The sequence below is a fragment of the Oryx dammah genome, unplaced genomic scaffold, assembly GCF_014754425.2.
Source record: "Oryx dammah isolate SB20612 unplaced genomic scaffold, SCBI_Odam_1.1 HiC_scaffold_3, whole genome shotgun sequence".
NCBI lineage: Eukaryota > Metazoa > Chordata > Mammalia > Artiodactyla > Bovidae > Oryx > Oryx dammah.
The window spans coordinates 114,377,728-114,396,034 of NW_024070187.1; the positions used below are offsets into that span (position 1 = coordinate 114,377,728).

The 18,307-nt window shown below is 57.7% G+C and overlaps 2 protein-coding genes across 14 annotated transcripts in view; one reads left to right on the forward strand and one right to left on the reverse strand.

The window, feature by feature from the left end:
* MFSD10 (major facilitator superfamily domain containing 10) overlaps positions 1 to 1,403 on the forward strand; it is a 9,369-nt gene extending 7,966 nt beyond the window's left edge. The window contains exons 11-13 of one of the 2 annotated variants that reach the window (XM_040237666.1): positions 109 to 156; positions 239 to 328; positions 460 to 1,403. In XM_040237666.1, the coding sequence (XP_040093600.1) occupies positions 109 to 156; positions 239 to 328; positions 460 to 575 (254 nt within the window). In that variant the 3' untranslated portion in view covers positions 576 to 1,403. The remainder of the gene's footprint in view (positions 1 to 108; positions 157 to 238; positions 329 to 459) is intronic. The other variant, XM_040237667.1, reaches the window with a different exon arrangement.
* The window catches only part of ADD1 (adducin 1), a 92,363-nt gene continuing 75,303 nt past the window's right edge, over positions 1,248 to 18,307 (reverse strand). Inside the window, exons 10-17 of one of the 12 annotated variants that reach the window (XM_040237660.1) lie at positions 16,923 to 17,174; positions 14,226 to 14,327; positions 13,494 to 13,583; positions 12,683 to 12,775; positions 8,571 to 8,727; positions 5,332 to 5,418; positions 4,665 to 4,698; positions 1,260 to 2,969 (exon numbers count right to left, since the gene is read on the reverse strand). In XM_040237660.1, coding sequence (XP_040093594.1) covers position 2,969; positions 4,665 to 4,698; positions 5,332 to 5,418; positions 8,571 to 8,727; positions 12,683 to 12,775; positions 13,494 to 13,583; positions 14,226 to 14,327; positions 16,923 to 17,174 — 816 coding nt within the window. In that variant the 3' untranslated portion in view covers positions 1,260 to 2,968. Of the gene's footprint in view, positions 2,970 to 4,663; positions 4,699 to 5,331; positions 5,419 to 8,570; positions 8,728 to 12,682; positions 12,776 to 13,493; positions 13,584 to 14,225; positions 14,328 to 16,829; positions 17,175 to 18,307 lie in introns of those variants that run through there. The other 11 variants (XM_040237657.1, XM_040237654.1, XM_040237664.1 and 8 more) reach the window with 11 other exon arrangements.

An 18,307-nucleotide genomic window follows, 5' to 3' on the forward strand; every position in this document is an offset into this window, starting at 1 on the left:
GGGTGTGAGGGCCGGGCGGGGGCGGGGCCGGGGGCGGGGCCGGGGCGCCCCCCACCTCCGTCGGCCTCTCCTCCGGGCTGACCCGTGTCTTCCCGGATGTCTCCCCAGCCGCAGCCGTCGTGGTCCCCTGCCTGTCCTCCGTGGTCGCCGGCTACGGTGAGAGGCCCTGCCCTGGCGCGAGGCCAGCCCCTGGGAGGCGGTCTGAGGGCCCCTGACGGCTGTCCCCTCTCGCCCACAGGCTCGCCCCGGCAGAAGGGCACGGTCATGGGCACGCTGCGGAGCCTGGGCGCCCTGGCCAGGGCCGTGGGGCCCGTGGTGGCCGCATCAGGTGAGGCTGCGGTACGGCCCTCGGGGCATGCTGGAGGCCCGGCCAGACCCCGGCTGGGGTTGTTGCTGGCCGAGCTGCAAGGGGGGGCAGGTGGGCCCGGGGCCCCGTCACCTCCCCCGTCGTCTCCACAGCGTACTGGCTGGCCGGCTCCCGCGTCTGCTACACCGTGTGCGCGGCGCTCTTCCTGCTCCCCTTCTCCATCCTGCGGACCCTGAGCCCCCCGGCGCGGACACTGAAGGCCGAGTAGCTGGGCCGCCCGCCTGCGGTGATGTGAGGGCGGGGGACTGTGCAGGGAAGGAGGGCCTGGGCCAGGCCAGCTCCCCACTGCCCGCCTGACCCCCTCCCGCCCCCTCCCGCCCACCCCCGGGGCCTGGGGCTTGCAGCTCCAGGGTGCAAGATACTCCAGCATGGACCCGCCTGTCGGGATCAGACTCAAGCCTTCCAGACTTTCTGCGTTGTCTTCAGTTCTCAGCTCGGCCTCAGAATGACAAAGCAGCTGTTACACACCAAGTGCCTTCCTGCAGCGCACACCCCATCCCCCCCCCCCCCCCCCCGCACCCGCGAGGCGCCCGGGAAGCAGGGGCAGCAGCTGGAGTGACAGCTGTTCCAGCTGCACTGACCACAGGGTGCCAAGCTCTGCCCAGCCGTTTCCCTTCTGCCCTGGGGTTGGGGGGGAGGCTGTCTGACGTCCCTCCCCTTGCCCAGGGCCCTGGCCCGAAGCCCCCAACACCACCCTATGGGGAAGAACAGGCAGACACCTGGGGCAGGGTGCTTTTCAGACAGAGTCTCCCCCATGGTCCAAAGTGACAAACTGGATCAAGAGATATGCGCTCACTTTGGAATCTTTGGAACATTAAACTTCTGAAGTCCTATTTTAAAGGAGCAAACAAGGAATTAAGATGCAAAACTGCTTCCCAAAGTTAGACAAGGAAACTGCGTAAAGAATTTTATTTGTGAGTAAAACATGTTACAATGAAGAAAGGCCATAGGACCTGTCCTCCCAAGCCTGTGTCTGTATATGCAACTAAACTTCATGTTGAGATACAAAGAGTTAAAATAAACTACAAAAATGAAATTAAAGTCATTGCGTATGTGGGGTGAGAGGAAGGGAGGGCAGGAGGAGCCTGTGGTTAACTGACTGCAGGGTGAGGGTGGGAAGCTCGACCACCACCAGGACAAGACAACACAGAGCAGCTCGCAGCGGAGGTCAGCGCCATGCAGCCGGCCGCGGGGCCCCTCCACCCCAGGGGCCTGTTGGGACAGGCTGGCACTGGAGCTCCTGGGACGGCCCACTGTCGAGGAGACCCCGGACACCCCGAGTTCCAGCCAAGCAGCCCCCGACTCTGCTCCACGGATGTGGCGCTGGAGGGCGGGAGGGGCCTTGTGGTGACCACAGGACGTCAGTGGACCTCTGGGGCCGACCCCCACCCTGAGCTGCCCTCTAACCAAGGGAAGGAGCGTCCCAGGCCAAGCTGAGCTCAGGTGCAGACCCGCCTCAGCACCAGGCCCTCCTCAGGACAGAGAGCAGAAGCAGAGTGCTGCCCGTGCACACCGTCGGGGCTGTGGGAGCTGCAGGTCCTCTGAGGAGGTCCACAGGACCACCCCTCGGAGGCGCCGTCCCTACGACAGGTCAGGAGGCCCCAGGGGCTAAGCGCGGCCCCAGGTCCGGTTCTGGCCGAGGGGACCGGGGACCAGCAGCAGCTGCGCCATGAGCTACTGGGGCGGCCGGCTCAGCCCTGACCCTCTCCAAGGCCATCCTGGGGGCCTGGGCTGTCGGGGCGCTTTCACAGGACTGAAGCTGTGTATCTGAACAAGGATCACAGAGCAGGCAACGCCAGCAGGAAGCTACGGGTCTGATTCAGTCACCTGAGACCTGGGGGTGAAGGGGAGCCTAGCAGAGATGGGGCGCGGATTACTTCCCGAGAGGAGGAGAGCAGGAGTGGTCAAGGCCAGAGCGGGCAGGTGTGCCCCTGTCCAGCCGGGACCCTGACTCGGCTCCCGGGGGACAGTGTCCTTGAGGAGTACAAGAGGGGTCGAGGTGCTGACCCCTGCAGGGCAGGGCTGGCTCGGAGGTGGACGCGGAGGCCACGTCTCCCCCAGAACCCGAGGCTGCGGGCCAGGCCGCTGCACACACACGAGGTTAGCACCAGTCTATGTGGGGGTTGGTCACACCGAGGGAGGCGCCAGCTACACAGGGGATGGGCCTCTGCATCAGGGAGACGGGGCACGCGGCGTGGTCGGGGAGAGTCTGGCGGCTCCGGTGTGTGCAGGGAGGGCCTTCAGGAGTCGCTCCTCTTCTTGCTCTTCTTCAGGAAGGAAGGGGTGCGGAATTTCTTCTTCTTTTTGGATGGGGACTTGCCCGGAGACCCATCACTGCCAGGGTCCTCAGCTGCTGGGGAGGCAGCCTCCTCAGCCACCAGGGCTGGGGCTGGCTCGGGGCTGGCCGCTGGGGGGGACCTGGAGGGGGACCCGGCGGGGCTTGGAGGGGCCCTGGCTTCAGCCAGCCCCTCCTCCTCCTCCTCCTTCTCCAACGTCGGGAAGCCGAGCGCTTCTGAAGGCTCATCAGGGGACAGGTCGGGCAGAGTCGGCTTGAAGGTGGCGGCATCACTGTCGTCTCCGGACGGCAGCTCCCTCGGCAGGTCTGGTGGGTGGGGCGGGAGACACACGGTTACAGAGCGATCGCCCAGGTCTCCCGGCCTCCCAAGGGCCCTGCACGACGCTGCCCTGGATGGGACTCTAGAGCAGAGCAAGGAGCTCTCACCGAGGTCTACTCTACTCCAAGGCTGGATGCAGCCCACAGTGTGAGGCGTGGGCTCGGCCTCAGGGTGGATTTTAGCTCCTTCTCATGGACAGCGGGCTGACAACACCAGACTCAGTCCCGGGGCCCAGTCCCCAGGCAGGGACAGAGTGATGAAAGGCCGTGGAAACACTCTCAGGACTGCAATGTTCTGCCTTAAACACTTGAACCACTAGAGGGTGAGCATTAGTAGTCCTGAACTGACGTCTAATTTTGTATCCACGACACCTGGTCTCCCCGCAAGGAGAACACGAAACCGAGGCAGTTCATGGAGAACCCTGAGTGAACTCCCAGACTGGCATCAACATCACCACCAAAGGCCACTGTCAGCTAGAGAATTCAAAAAGAGATGAACTCCAAAAAAAAAAAAAAAAAGGAGAAAAGGGAAAAAAAGAGAGGCGAACTCTAAGGTAAAGGACAGGCAAAAAATTCAAGCCATTTTAAGACGCTGAACATGAAAAAGTCAAAGTGTTTGTCACTCAGCCGTGTCGTCTCTTTGCGACCCCATGGGCTGTAGCCCACCAGGCTCCACCGTCGACGGGATTCTCCAGGCAAGAGTCCTGGAGTGGGCTGCCATTTCCTCCTGCAGGGATCTTCCTGACCCAGGGATCAAACCCGGGCCTCCCGCACCGCAGGCAGATTCTTTACCAACTGAGCCACCAGGGAAGCCCTCAGCACGGGAACATGAACAGAAGCCAGGTGGCTCTGGTTTCAAAGGGGCAGCCTGAGGCCTGCTTTCTACACTGGCCCCCGGGAAGACCAATGTCTGGATTTTTTAAACATAGTCTACAAAGTTACAAGCCACTGGGAGGCTAGGCAACACTGGCAATCTAGCCAAACCTCAGGAGGCGACAGGAAGCAGAGGAGCAGGAGGAGTGGGGGCAAGGGTGGCTCCCGGAGGCTGGCGAGCCCCTCCCCTCCGCCAGCCCCTCACCCCGGGCCTTAGGAGAGCGAACCGCCTTGGCTCAGCTGTGCAAGAGGCACTGAGGATTCACTCTTCGAAGCATGCAGAGGCTGCCTGTGGGTGCTTAGGGGAACTTTTACTGTTGGACCAAATGTCACATTAAACAAACAGCAGTGAATGTCGCTCTCCCACCCACCTCAGATTTAAGCTTAAGCACCCAGCTTAAGCAAAGATCAAAATACATGCAACCCCCATGCAAAATCCCAGCCTGTCTGAGTCTAGTCTAGACTCAAGTCTGGTCTGACAGAGCAGAGCTCTCGACTGAGCAGCACTAGTCTCGAAGGTGAATAGGACAAGGTGGTCCCCTGGGACTTCTGAGGCCCAGAGTGGTCTGAGCGGCCCCACCTGGGATCGCAGGACTCCAGGACAGGCTGCCCACCACGCAGCCCAGGTGACCCAGCCCCTTCCAGGAGGGTCACTACCCACAGCGCAAGGACAGGGAATAAGAGGGGGTGGGTGGGAGGCTCTTTTTATTTTGAATCAACAGAAAACAAAACTTAACAAGCAACAAAGAAGCAGAATGAGGCAAAGCACAGGGAATTCCGATCAACAGCAGAGGGCCAGGCGGTACTTACTATGGTAACAGGTACTCTTTAGCACATCCACCTCCTGCTTGTCACGCAGCCACAGGAGAGAAAGCACAGGTAGAGAGGCTACACATCAGTCTCAGCCACTGAGTTACAGACAGAGGGCAGGCGGCGGGGGAGAGCCAAGGCCCCCAACAGGCAGGGGAAGCACCACGTACACGACCGAGGACAGACACGGAGGCCACGGGTCCCAGACACAGGCAGGCGGTCTGGGAGACCACCGGGGTCCGGCACTCTCCATGGACTCTGCATACGGCCAGAGAGTGCGATCCTGGGGCCTGGACATGACGGAGGACGCTTCCGGGGCAACCCAAGCACAAGGAGGGTGGAGGAAGTGTGCAAGCAGGGGGCAGCACTGGCGTCGCGGACGCAGGCAGGCTCTGTCCCCAACCACGCGCACCGCACTTACGGGTCTGCGCCGCCTGCAGTTCTCAGCGCAGAGCCGACATGGCACAGAGGCGTGGGCGCGCAGAGCCAGCGACGCGCTGGCCCCATGCAAACGCGCGCTGGCCAGTAGTGCCAGCTCAGCCCCTGCCACACTCAGCTGCTCTTCTTCCACAGTCAGGACACTTGGGTCCTCCCAGTGAGGCTGCCCCGGGCAACCATGCACCCTCCCACAAGGGGCGCCTCAGGCCCACCCCCAGCCAGCGCTCACCTTCCTCCAGCTTGACAGGGGTGCTGGGGGGCGTGTGTGGCTCCGGAGGGCTCTTCTCTTTCTCTTCTCTCCTCTGGTCCAGATTCTCTGCAGATGCACAAACCGCGGGGGGAAAGCATGTGAAGAGCTGTAAACCCCAGGGCCTCCCTGCCACCCTCCTCCAAGGCAGCCAGGCCGGCCTGCCCTGCCCATGGGGCTGCCTCCAGGAGGGCACAGGCCAGAGCCCGGAAGAGAAGAGCTCGCAGCCACTGTCCTCAGCTTTTCCCAGTCGCTGTCTGAAAGAGGATGAAGGAAGCCCACGAGGACTGGGGTGTGGACCTGCATCTCGGGATCGCCAGAGCCGCCTCTGTGCTGTGCTGACCAGGGACCCCTGGCCGGTCCCCTAATGAGGAGTCCCTCCCCACATCCTCAGCATCGCACTGCTGAGAAGAGCCCAGGGTCCCAAGCACCCACAGCCTACCTGCCACTTCAAGGGACACTCCATGAGCACAATCTTGGTTTTAATCTTTTATTTAGAGCATTTTCTACCAATACTTTAAACCTGGCAGTTGTAGGGACTGCCCTGGTGGTCCAGGGGCTAAGACTCCGCACTCTCACTGCAGGGGGCCCAGGCTTGATCCCTGGTCAGGGAGCTAGATCCCACATGCCACGACAAGACGGGTGAAAGATGGAAGTGTGCAGTCGCTCCGTCGTGTCCGACTCTGCGACCTCACAGACCGTAGTTTGCCAGGCTCTGTCCATGGAATTCTCCAGGCAAGAATACTGGAGTGGGTTGCCAGGCCTTTCTCAAGGGGATCTTCCAAGCCAGGGATCAAGCCCAAGTCTCCCACACTGCAGGCAGACCCTGAGCCACCAGAGAAGCCCACTGAGACGGGCACAGTGAGATAAAACAGATATTAAATAGATAAACCAGATAAGAGGTACATAAAACAGACATTAAAAAGGAGTAACCTTGGCACTTGTAATGCATATTTTTCTCCTGAAGTAAAAGGCTCTAAGAACCGGAGAAAAACAGCATAGGAACTAGGATCCAGAAAATTCCAAGTCTACCCCTCATTTAGGGAAAAGTGTATACCACTGTCACCCTAGTTCCCAGAATCTCCCGTCTCACTGTCAGCTTTTACATTAATAGCTTAGGGCCAGTAAGCGCCGTAGGTTGAAAAAATTCACCTCCCTACGCCACCTAAGCCTACAGCTCCCTTCCTGAAGCCAGGTGTCTATGCACAGAGGCCGGCACATCTCTTGCCTGAGGACACAAATTCCTTTCACCAGGAAAAGAGGCCAGAGGCTTTCTTCCCCGTACCTGAAGTACTCGTCTTTGACACACAGCCTGAGTCTCACCTGCAGCAGACACCACCGCCTCCCACCACGCCAAGAGCTGGCAGCAGCGCAGGGCAGGAGTCTGCTGGCAGGGCCCTGGCTGCCACTCCCACACTGACAGTCTGAGCACACAGCATGCTCACAGCCATCCCCACACACAGCCACCCACTCCCTCCCTCCAACAGCCCGACGGAGCCCGCACGTGCGGACCCTGCACGTGCGGAGGAAACTCTGTCTTGTGGTTAAACTCGGAAAAAAAAAAAAAAAAATCCAGGTTTCCCAGACACTGGGAGAGGCCAGAGGGCAGACACGTCCCTCTGTGCACAGGAGCTGGGGTTAGGCTACAGGACCAGGAGCTCAGGCCCACACACACGCTCTTCCTCTAAGTCAGTGATCAGGGCTGCGGCTCACACAGAACTTCCTGCAGGGCCGCCTGCACTGCCCACGAGGCAGGCAGAATCAGCGTTGTGACCCAAAGATAAGGCTCCCCCTGCATCTACGCGTAGTCTTAACTTCAACACACACGAAACAGAAAGTGACAGCACTGAGGATTTAACACACTGAAAGACAATTCAACAGCAGCCACAGATGCAGCATGTAGCTGACCTAGAACAAGACTAAAAAGAAAAATTAAGTCGGGGGAAATCAAGGAACGCGTCTGAAGCAGAAACTGCTCCCAGGACGGTCCCCATCGACCCTGGAGGGAGCAGTGTGCACACTAAGGCCGGGAAGAGCAGCACAAGCCTCCTGGAGAGGGCGTCCTGCCCCGGGGTCTGCATGGCAACCGATCGACCCAGGGCACTCCGGGAGAGTGGTTCAGACCCCCGAGCCTTTGCGCCAGACACAGTGGAAGGCCAGTTTCTCTCCCGGCCATCACAATGTCTGAGTCTGCTTTTAAAAACCTGAAGTGTGAAACAAGCTGCTCTGGGAGGCTCTGGCTCTCAGAGTCACTTACTTTCCTCTGTTGCAAAGTAGTCCCAACATGTTTTACAAAGCCATGTCCTCCTAGCCTGTGAGCTGCCAACAGGAAGACAGCCGCAGCCTGGGCCCCCTCTGCAGGGTTGGGGAAGGGGCTACGCGAGGCCCTGGGCCTGTGACCAGGCCCGGCCAGGGAGCCCTCGGGGCTGAGAGAAAACCCTGTGCCCTGAGGGTGGCTGAGACGAAGGTGCGGAGACTGGGTGCACGGGTGTGGGTCAGACCCAGATGGGCCTTGTTCTGGGGAACAGGCTTCTCTGCTCTACCCGGTGAGAAAAGACCCAGCTCTCAGGGCTACTGTGAGCCAACAGTAACCCTGAGACAGGCACGCACAGCACTCACAGGGCCTGCCACAACATAGCTGCTCAGCAACGACTGGGGTATGGACGAGACCAGACAGTTCAGAGAAGGCCCCTCCTCGGGGAGCTGTTAACAATCAAGTACTACATACAGCAAAGGCGGAACGGATCTGAAAAGTAATACTCAGACCGGTTTGCCCACCAGCTATCCCAGGTTAACTGATGCATTCTTCTTTGGGCATCCTGAGCCCGCAACACAGACGGCTATCCAGCTAGGAGACGGGGCACTGCCCGGCACAGCTGGGAGCCTGGACAGGAGAGGACCTGCCAGGGCTCCCGAGGCCACAGAGGCCCACGGGCTCCCTCCCTCCCTTCTTGCCCACAAGAGGCTTCACAGCACCGCTGACAAGCAGGGCTCCTTTCAGGCCCTGCCTCGTGCAGGAGCAGTGCTCGGACCAGCGGGGTCCCCCCTGCCCACCGTGTCTGACCGCAGGCAGGACCTCCCTCACGCGAGCACTCCGGGTCCTCCCGACCAGACCAATTAGAGCCGTGATTACCCTCGCCGCCCTCCGGGACTAGGCGGGGGAGGTCAGGACGTGCACCCGCGGGCCGTGGTGCCTCCTCTGGGACCGCGAGGCTGCTCACCTTCGGGGCCCCTCTGCTTGCGCTCCACCTCTCTGCGGTACTCCTCCAGCTCCCGGTCGGTGAGCGTGTTGAAGGGGTTGGGGCCGGCGGTGCCCACGATGACGTGCGGCTGGTACTCCTTCTCGATGATGGCCTTGGAGGCCGTCACTAGCTCGCCCTGCAGACAGAAAGGGACAGACGGTCTGCAGGGGGCCCCGGGACTCTCCCTCCTCCCAGGTGGGGCGGCGGCGGCGGCGGCCAGACAGACGACAGGGGACACAGCACCCCAGGGGCACCTGAGGCTCAGGTGGGGCAGCAGCCTGCAGCGTAGGGGAGAAGCAGGACTTTGACACTACAGACTGAAGGTGCCGAGAGAGCAGATCCTAGGGAAGGCCTCCAGATTTCAGGGGCAAAGGCACCAAGGCGCAGCTGGAGCGTGGAGGGAACCCCAGGGCCAGGTCCTCAGACAGGGATGCAGAAGGGTTTCTCCAGCCCATCACCTTCCTCCCCCGCAGCACTTGGGCAGGCGTGCTCAGAAACGAGCGTCTGCTCTAAGAGCACAGACCGCTCTGCTCCTTCGTGCATCTGCTGAGTAACTAAAGCCTGGAACTTGTTCCCAGACACGAAGAGGTGACAGCAAGACACAGAACCCCAGAGCCTGTCTGAAGGACCTGGAAACTGTGAGGACCTGGAAACTCACACGACAGAAGCAAGCAAGCTTGAGCACAGCGAAGTGCACGGTGGCCCCGGCTGGAAGGGGGAGGCCGAACAGCCAGGCCCTCTGGGCGGCAGTGGGTAGGCCGCCCCCAGGGATGCGGGTGGCAGGCAGGCCGCCCCTGGCACCAAGCCCACCCACACCTGTGCCCCACAGCCTGCCTGCTTGGCCCCACATGCTCTGCAGCTCATGTCTAAGAAAGGCAGGCAGAACTCAAACACGTCCCGTGACTTAGCGATAACTTTGGAAAACACGTGAAGACAGGAGGAGCTGCGCTTGTTCAGACGTCAGGCCCGGCCTGGCAGCACTCTCCTTGGGGGCTGCGAGCGCCGGGCACAAGGGACAGAGTCAGGCCAGCCCGTGACATTCAGCTCACCAGCCAACCGCTGCCCCGGGAACCTGGGCTGAGGGTCACTGTCCAGCGACATGGACCCAGAAGGGGAGAAGGAAAAGGCTGGAGCCCGCAGCCTGTGCTCAAAGAGCCTCCAGATTCGAGATGAGCTGCCTAGATGGGAGTGGGGGGCTCCTCCTGAGCAGGCCTGACCCCGGGCATCCTGGCTTTTCACCCAGAAGGCGCCTCACCTCCCAGACAGTGATGGGGTCATCGTCTGCCGAGTCAGCTCTGTGCCCTGAGAGAAGCCCCTTCTTGTCTACTCTCCCTGAGAGGGGCCTGCAGGCTGACCGCGGCTGAGACGGGCTGAGCCCTGGTGTCCTCGGAACTGCAGCAACTAGGGACTGACATCTGTATCCTGGTGTCCCTGCCAGTGAGATGAGGGAGAGCCAAGCTCCCAGAGGAATGCTCACGTTCATCTAACCTAATGTTCACAATGAGTAAAAGGAATACAATATCAAGAATCAAGCTCAGGTACGCCCTGTGGTCAAGCAAGGCCCTCCCTCCGGGACACTTGGTCCTCCACGTGCAGCACGGCTGGGTCCTGCTCCATGGGCAGGAAGCTCCCTCTCCCAAACTCCTCAGCTGAGGGCCGAGCTGCCTTCCAGAAGCTCTGACCAGACCCAGGGATAGGGGACCCTGTTACTCCAAAGGGAGGGGATGCAGAGGGCCCCAGGCCTGCTGCTGGGCAACAGGGCTGAGGAACTGGGATGTGGAAGGGCTGCTCCCTGCAGCAGCCCCCGGAGGTTCTCACCCTTCCATCCTGGGAGTCACCACCACGAGCTCCAAGCAAAACAGACACCCAGCAATGACTTCTGCACCTGACTGGTGGGGTCTGGGTCAGGTGACAGTTCCAGCTCCAGAGCTGTGCAAACCTGGCCCAGTGCCCTGACCTGGAGCACAGGTTTTCACCAGTGAAACCTATTCAGATCTGAGTTCACACTCCAGGTGCTGGGCCACGCACATGCTCGATGGTCAACACCAAGTTCCCGAGGGAGTGCACCAGGCGGGCTGCAGGCGCCTTGCGTCTTCAGCGCGCAGCGGGGCACAGGGAGCCTTGGGCTGCACAAGCCAGACCGCATTCAGCAGACGCACATCCCCTGGCCTCTAACAACTCAGCTCACTCATGACAAAACCCAGAGGGGAGGGCTGGCCCATCCAGCACTGGAGTCAAGTGAGCCTGCGGTCGGGCTCAGCGGTCCTCTAGGAATCAGAACATCGGGTGTGGCTGGGACCCGCTGCCCTGCTCACCAGGGTGTCGAACATATTGTCGCCGTGAAAATGAAATACGCTGGGTGGGAAGAAGACCAGAGTGCAAACATAAGCACCAAGAGAGGACGTGGAGGAAAAGCAGGACGCCAGCACCTGCCAGTCAGGAGCAGTGTCCACTCACGGTGAGCGTGTCCTCCACTGAGGCGGGGACTCCGGAGCAGCCAGGAACCTCCTCCCACAGACTCTCAGCTTCCCAGCCAGGCAGCCAACACTTTACGAAGCAGCCACAGGTGACTGTGACGCACTTCCAAGTCTGGGAGCACCACTGGGCAGAGCAAGAGCCAGACCACACCTGGACGAGCAGCTGGCCACGAGCGTCCTCTAACACGGCTCACAGGTGCACCCTCTAGACAGCCCTCCCAAGGCGCAAGCAAGCCACCAAGCACGAAGCAACGCCAGGGAGACAGCACAGCAATGACGCCAGCTGGCTTGAGCCCACACAGCCAGAGGGAGACTCGGGTTTTCATGGTGAGCATCCTGGGCTCATGGGCTCAACACACTTTGATATATCTGAGAGAAAAAACTATGAACTAGTAAGATCACAACAGCTTATGGCCCAGATGAGCAACATGAAAACAAGCTGAGGGGGATAAAAAGATGCTGTCCTTCCTCGCCGGGAGAAGCTCCTCCAAGAATGGTAACTGGACATTCGTCCTAAGGACAAGGAAACATGGGACCCGTAGAATTAATGTGTAAACGTGCACAAGAATTGCATCAGCACACGAATTAGTACAAATCTGATTTCTCTGGCAACTGGAACATTGATAAATATCTGCATCTCACTAGAGATGTATTAATTGAAAAAGGCCCTGAATATTCCCTTTGAACACAGGGTACACACCACTCAGCGGTGTCTGTCCTTGACACCAGCAGCCTTCAGTGTGCAAACGAAGTTTCCTCCCACCTGGGCAGGTCATACAAGATACATTCCCCACCGACTACGTACCACAGAGAAACCACAATTTGGGATTTCAAGTTTTGCTAAGTCCTTTTCCCCCTTGCAACATTCAAAACAATTATCTGGCATTTTTTTGGTTTTGTTTTGTTTTAGGTAAAAATACTGATGGCTTAGATGGTAAAGGGCCTGCCTGCAACGTGGCAGACCCAGGTTCGACCCCTGGGCTGGAAGATCCCCTGAATAAGGAAATGGCAACCCATGCCAGTATTCTTGCCTGGAGAATTCCATGGACCAAGGAGTCTGGTGGGTTACGGTCCATGGGGTCACAAAGAGTCGGACACGACTGAGCGACTAACACTTTCATTTTCACATTTCATCAACAAGGGCTGGCAAAGACTGTCTTATTTCCCATTCCTCTGAAATGACAGTTTTCAATCACACAGCCTTCGACGGCCACGTTTATTACATCCAGATCACAGCTGAGCAAGCCAAGAAAGGAGATCCCTCCGGAGAGCCGCCACACTGCTCGTGGTCGACCCATGAGCCTTCCGCAGCTGGCACCTTGTAATAGGCACCAACCAAAGTCACGTGCAAATCTTCAGAAACATCACTAAGATCAACCATTTCTCAGCACAACATAAAAATGCTGAAAAGTATAAAAATAACCTCATGTAAAATGTGTAATTAAAGAAGAGAATGGGCAGAACAGAACCTTCTGTACAATCTCACAAACAGCTCAGAGACTCGTTTAAAGCTCCCTGGTACCTAAGACAACAGCAAGTGCAGCAACAGGAGAGGGGCAGGGCGGGTAACAAGCAAGGGGTGCGGGCAGGTAGCAGAGAAGGGGCGGTGAGTACCTTTCTAAAAGAGAGAGACTTAGCGGGACTAAAGTTCTGCTCTGTGCGCTCGAGCCCTTCGATTCTTTCCGTACAGTCAGAGAGGGGTGCGTCCTGCAACAGTAAACTGCGTGGTCAGAGCCCACCAGGCCCAGCCGAGCACATTGCCCAGAGCGCAACACAGGGCAGCGGAGCGGCATGCAGCGAGACGGCGCCAGCAGCCTGGGCAGGGGGTGGTGCTACGGCGTGCAAACCCGGGCCACAGAGCCGACCGCGCTGGCCCCCACCACAGACAGCAACCGGTCCCCTACCCTGGCAAGTCGAGTCTAAAGCATCGGGCGGCAACTTAACTGTCAGAGATAACTACTTGCACAGTTATCTTCAGGATGCCACGAGGGCAGTCCTTCTACAGGAGTGTAAATGTGCAGCACATTTACAGGGACCCGCTGCACTTTTCCCAAGCAGCACGCTGGCGTGGACAGCAACACATACAAGAACCACCGTCCACCACACCCACCCTCCTCCCACGTGTCCCACAGCTCCCGCTGGAGCCAGGTAGACCCGGGCCCCAAGCAGGCAGCCTGCACTGCCCTCACCCAGGCGTGCATGACGCGGAGCAGGCTTGGGGGACACGGCCCTGGGCATGCTGATGCTTGGGCTACAACTCAAGGAAAAGGGGCCGATTACTTCTTACCACGAAGACTCTAAACAAAGGGAACTGGGTGCCTAGGACACTTACCTCACAGTCATCCTCTCCCAACTTAAGAGTAATCTGGAGTAGGCGGTCACAGAGTCCCCACCCACTAATGGCAGCACCGTTCTGAGTGCTCACCTGGACAAGGCTCCTGTCCATCACCACACCAGACAACACCTGGGACTGGGGTCCAGCCGTCTTAACGTCCTGCAAGTTCTGCTCTCGGATCTGAGGACGGCAAGGAGAGAGACACATCAACAGTACAGAGACCATTTGCTACGCATGAAGCTGCTGTGTGCGCTCAGACCCCCGGCCACGTACAAGCTGCTCTTCTGGGCTGCCCTGCTCCCCGGTGGGTCCTGCACGACTACCCTGCCCGCCTAACGCTGCTGGTCCAGCCTGATTAGTAACTCAAGACTCAGAGGGTTGGACAGACCCTCCAGACTTGCTACTTCTTCCGGACAAGTTCGGCAGGCATGGCTCTCACTTGAGGGGAGACACCCCGTGCGCCCATCTTCTAGGGACCCTGTGAACACTGGTGGATCTCACGTGCCAACACACCAAACACTCACAACTCCTCAGATGGGCCTGGCAAGACAGGGGCAAAGGCTCTCTCGCCAGGGACAGGCTCTGACTTCAGCCCTGCCCTGCTGAGGGACGAGAGTCGTTCAAGCACGGGGCCCAGAAGCGCCCACTGCTCACCGCCGTGCACAGCACAGCAAGTGAAGGGCGGACCCGGCAGTCACGGGACAGCCGCAGCCGGCCTCCCAGGGCCGGCGCTCTCCCCGCAGCCCCACGCGGCCCGCCCCACCCGGCCACCTCCTCCCACACACGCGCTTCCAGCAAGTGCTGGCAGCAGTCAGTACGCACCTTGTTCCTCATCTCCTGGACCTCCTTTGGGTTAGTGTTCAATGGAACAAACAGGTTAGGGACAGCAGAGGTGGAAGTTCTGTGTCCATCCTCTTTAGTCCACTAAAATGTCAAGAACAGTTGAGAAGTCAGAACCGTGATAGCAGTAAGCGACACCGCAGCATCCAACCTGCCCAGCTCACCTCACACCTGGTCACGCACTGACCCTCACAGAGAACGAACCAATGGCCAAGCCACAGCGTCACTGCAGGGGCTGGAAACCAGTCATGCAGGGAGCCAGCGCTGGGACCGACTGGCAAGGCCCGTCAAAAAGCCCAGCTGAAACCCAGGCCACGACAGCGGCTGCTGACAGAGCGACACCCCATGATGGCCTCGGACCAGTTGCGGAGGCCCCTTCAGAGCACATCGGTTCACTGCTCGCAGAGACCCCAACACCAGAGCCGGAGGGAAGCGTGAGATGACAGGGTCATGAGAAGCGGTATGATGCACCTGGCCCGGTGAGGGAAGGCTGTGCGGTGGGGCAAGAGTGGGCATCACCAAAGTTGGCATCAAAATAAACTCCGCATCAGAAGGCACTGTTTGCGTAGCCATTTCAACCCAAGAAAATTACTGTATGAAGACTTATGCAATAGCCACTGGTGGGAGAGTCTGGTGACGTCAAGTACTTTCTATAGTTAATGCTTCTCTGGGTGTTACAACAATGTCCCCCACAAACATAAAGCACTCACGAGCCCGCACTGGAAGACCGTTTTAGATACCAGTGCATATTATCAGCATACTGCGCCTTTCATGCATACTTTTGTTTGGACCTCCAATCAAAGATGAGATTTTTAATCAAATTCTAACCCCTAGGCATGAGTTGGCACTGAACACTAAAGCAAGCCCGTGGCAGAGAGCAGATGTTATGCCTTTCAAAAGGCAATAAAATAGCCATAAACCAAGAGATTCTGAAGAAAGCAGTGAAACTGTCCAATGCTGGGCCGCGGTGCAGGCAGCATGGGATGTGCATGGGCCGCGAGGTACTCACTGCCGTTATCTCCTCAGACAAAATCAACTCCAGCTTCTTATCAAAACAATGCTTAATCAAACATTAAAACAATCACCTCAGAAGCTTGAACATGGTAAAAAACTTAAGAACAATTATTATAAATTAATACACCCACCTGGGGACACTGCAAGGAGCTCGCATTACTCCAGAACAGTAAGAAACAAGTTTAAAAGCTGAACAAAGTCCCCCCTTCACCTTACACAGTGACTAAAATTCCTAAAGCAAGTTAATATTTTTTCAAGCAAATAGTAAATAAGGCTCAAAGCTGCTGTGACATATACACTTAGGAAAAATTCCTCACAGCAGTTCAGCACTCTGTATGTATATGGTCAGCAGAAAGTCATTTTTAGCCCCACTCCCTTTAACAAGTAAACTAAATTAGAAACTAAACAAATAAAATGAAAATAGAAAAAAGGGCACATAGAGAGAGAGAAGGAAGGTGAGGAGGCAGGAAAGAGGAGACTGGCTCCAACTTGGAGCCCGGCCATGTGCACGCAGAGTCTCTGCCACGTGGCACGCTCCTCAGGAGCACAGAGGCTGTCTCACTAGCTGTGCCTCAGCAGACACCAGGCCCACCTGGGGAGACAGAACGTACTTCTTGTAAATAAACTATGAAGCAGGAGCCCCCTCACAAGGGAAGCAGGACGGCCCGCTGGGCTTGCGTGGGGTCCCGTCTCTGAACATCTAGGTTGGTTTCCCCTCTGCTCCTGCGGAACTAACCGCACAGAGATGCGTGCATCCCGGCCGGCGTCCTCGTATGAGGCCCCGCCTACTGGGATGCAGGGCCCGGTGGACCGTCCAGGGCCAGGGCTGCCCACAGACATCTGAGCGCCAGGACCATGGAGCAGCCTTCAAGGCAGCGTCCCTCCTGACACGAAGCTCGCCTCCCAACGACGGGGGCGGGCACTGGCAGGTGGCCTGCTGCACCCGGGCCACGCCGCGCCCAGCAGGATCCAGAGACTCCACTATGGCTGTCTACTCACATGCAACAGTCCATGCAGAAGGGGGCTGGCTGAGAGCGTTCGGAGGCTCTGGGACGACAGCAAGCGGGGAAGGAGGCGAACGAGAGGGCCAGCTGAGAAGACGCCCGTGAGACATGAGGGAAAACTGCTTAAGAAAACACTAGGACTTTAAAGAACATGCCTGAGTTAGCAACTAAATCAAACAGCTGAGCTTACGACATTAAAACAGTAGGCTATGCTCCAACTACATCTGTGTCGTGAAGTATTAAATATTCTTCAAATATGGTTTGAATTGAATGACAGCTCCCACTTTCAGGTTAATCCACGCAAGTGATGTGGTATTTCTGCTGTGCACAGAGTTAGGTAATGCTGGAATTACCGCAGAGGCACAATGCATCTTAAGCAGTTTCAAGCAGACAGTATTACTTGAATTATAGCTGAAGCAAAAGTGGATTTGAATTCAGGATGAAGAAGGTTAATGAGGAAGATTTGCCTAAAATCTAGGTCAGAGGGTGAGAGTCCCAGAGCCTCAGAAGCCCCAGCAAGCCGACTTGCTCTACGTCATCTAACTATGAACAGTAAGTAGGCACAGACCAAGCAGTTGGTAATACAGCTTGGCACGCAGACACCGGACGAGAGAGACTGCAGCAAGGGTGTGACGTGATCGTGCGTAATGTTCGTCCACACCTTAGTCTTCGCCTTGGGACTGCTTCCGCTCTGCCCTTCCTCAGAAGCATCGTCGCCCCGGCCAGAGTTCAGCCATCTTGTCTTCTCTCGCTGTTGCTTCTGAAAACTGTGTCTGAGAGGGGAGCAAGTGCCCGAATCACCGTCACTAGCAAAGGAGTAACCTGTGACACTGGCAGGAACCTCCACATCGCTGTATTTTTTAGATTTCTCTCTCAGAGCAGGGTATCGGTAAGGGTAGCCAGTTCTATAACCCTAGGGGCCGAAAAGAAAGACACAGTCAATATCCCAGATCTCAAATCAGTGTTTCCCTTTAGAAAACTGGAAATGCCTGTAAAAGTAGAGAATACACACACCCTGTGTACGTGGCTGCCCAGGAGAATGGCAAGTACGTTCCCAGGTACGGAAACGCTAACAGCAGCAGTATTCCCAAAGCCCCAAAGTCAAAAAACCCCGAAGTCCATCAGCAGTAGGAGAGATGAACTGCGGTGCTCTCACACAGCAGAACGGGACACAGTGGGGAGAGCGCGTGGATACCAGGGGAGACGTCTGCATGAGTCTCCACCAGCACGACACTGAGAGAGAAGCCCAAGGTGAAAGAACAGCCTGTATGACTCCATTTACAACAGGAGGAAAACCAGTCTGCGCTGTTAGGAGGGGGGACAGGGCTCACCCCTGGGATGCGGTAAGAGACTCAAATGGGGCAGGAGATTCTGGGTGCTGGCACTGGATGCAGGTGCTGGTTAACACAGTGTGTTCCGTTCCTAAGAATTAATACAGGTACCCTCTTCTGTGTTTATATATATATATATCAAGAAAAAGTTAAAATTCAAAAGGCAACCTGGGTTTACCTGCTGCTGGCTACAGAACAAGTTATATTAATCAACGTAATTAACACTTTTTTTTTAACCTTTTCAGTCGCAGTTTAGATACTGTGATAATCTTTCAGGAAGACCCAACACCTCAGACAGCTGGTACCTGGCAAAATCACCTCACCTCTAAACACAGCAGCACTTGAGTGAGCCTTCAACCCTGGTCTCCTGCACTTAGCCCGCAGCCCGCTAATTCCCGCCTTTGTAACAGCACTGAGCCCGTGTGCCCCCTGTGTGCTGACCCCACAGACAGCATGTCCAGGCCAGGATGATGCCTCATTCACCGGGCTCCGGAGCTGAGTGTCCGGAGGCCTGACCAACATGACGGTGGCCCCAGGCCCCCGCCTCCATAAGGCCCCCGCCTCCTTAAGGCCCCGCCTCCATAAGGCCCCCGCCTCCATAAGGCCCCGCCTCCATAAGGCCCCCGCCTCCTTAAGGCCCCGCCTCCATAAGGCCCCGCCTCCATAAGGCCCCGCCTCCATAAGGCCCCCGCCTCCATAAAGCCCCCGCCTCCTT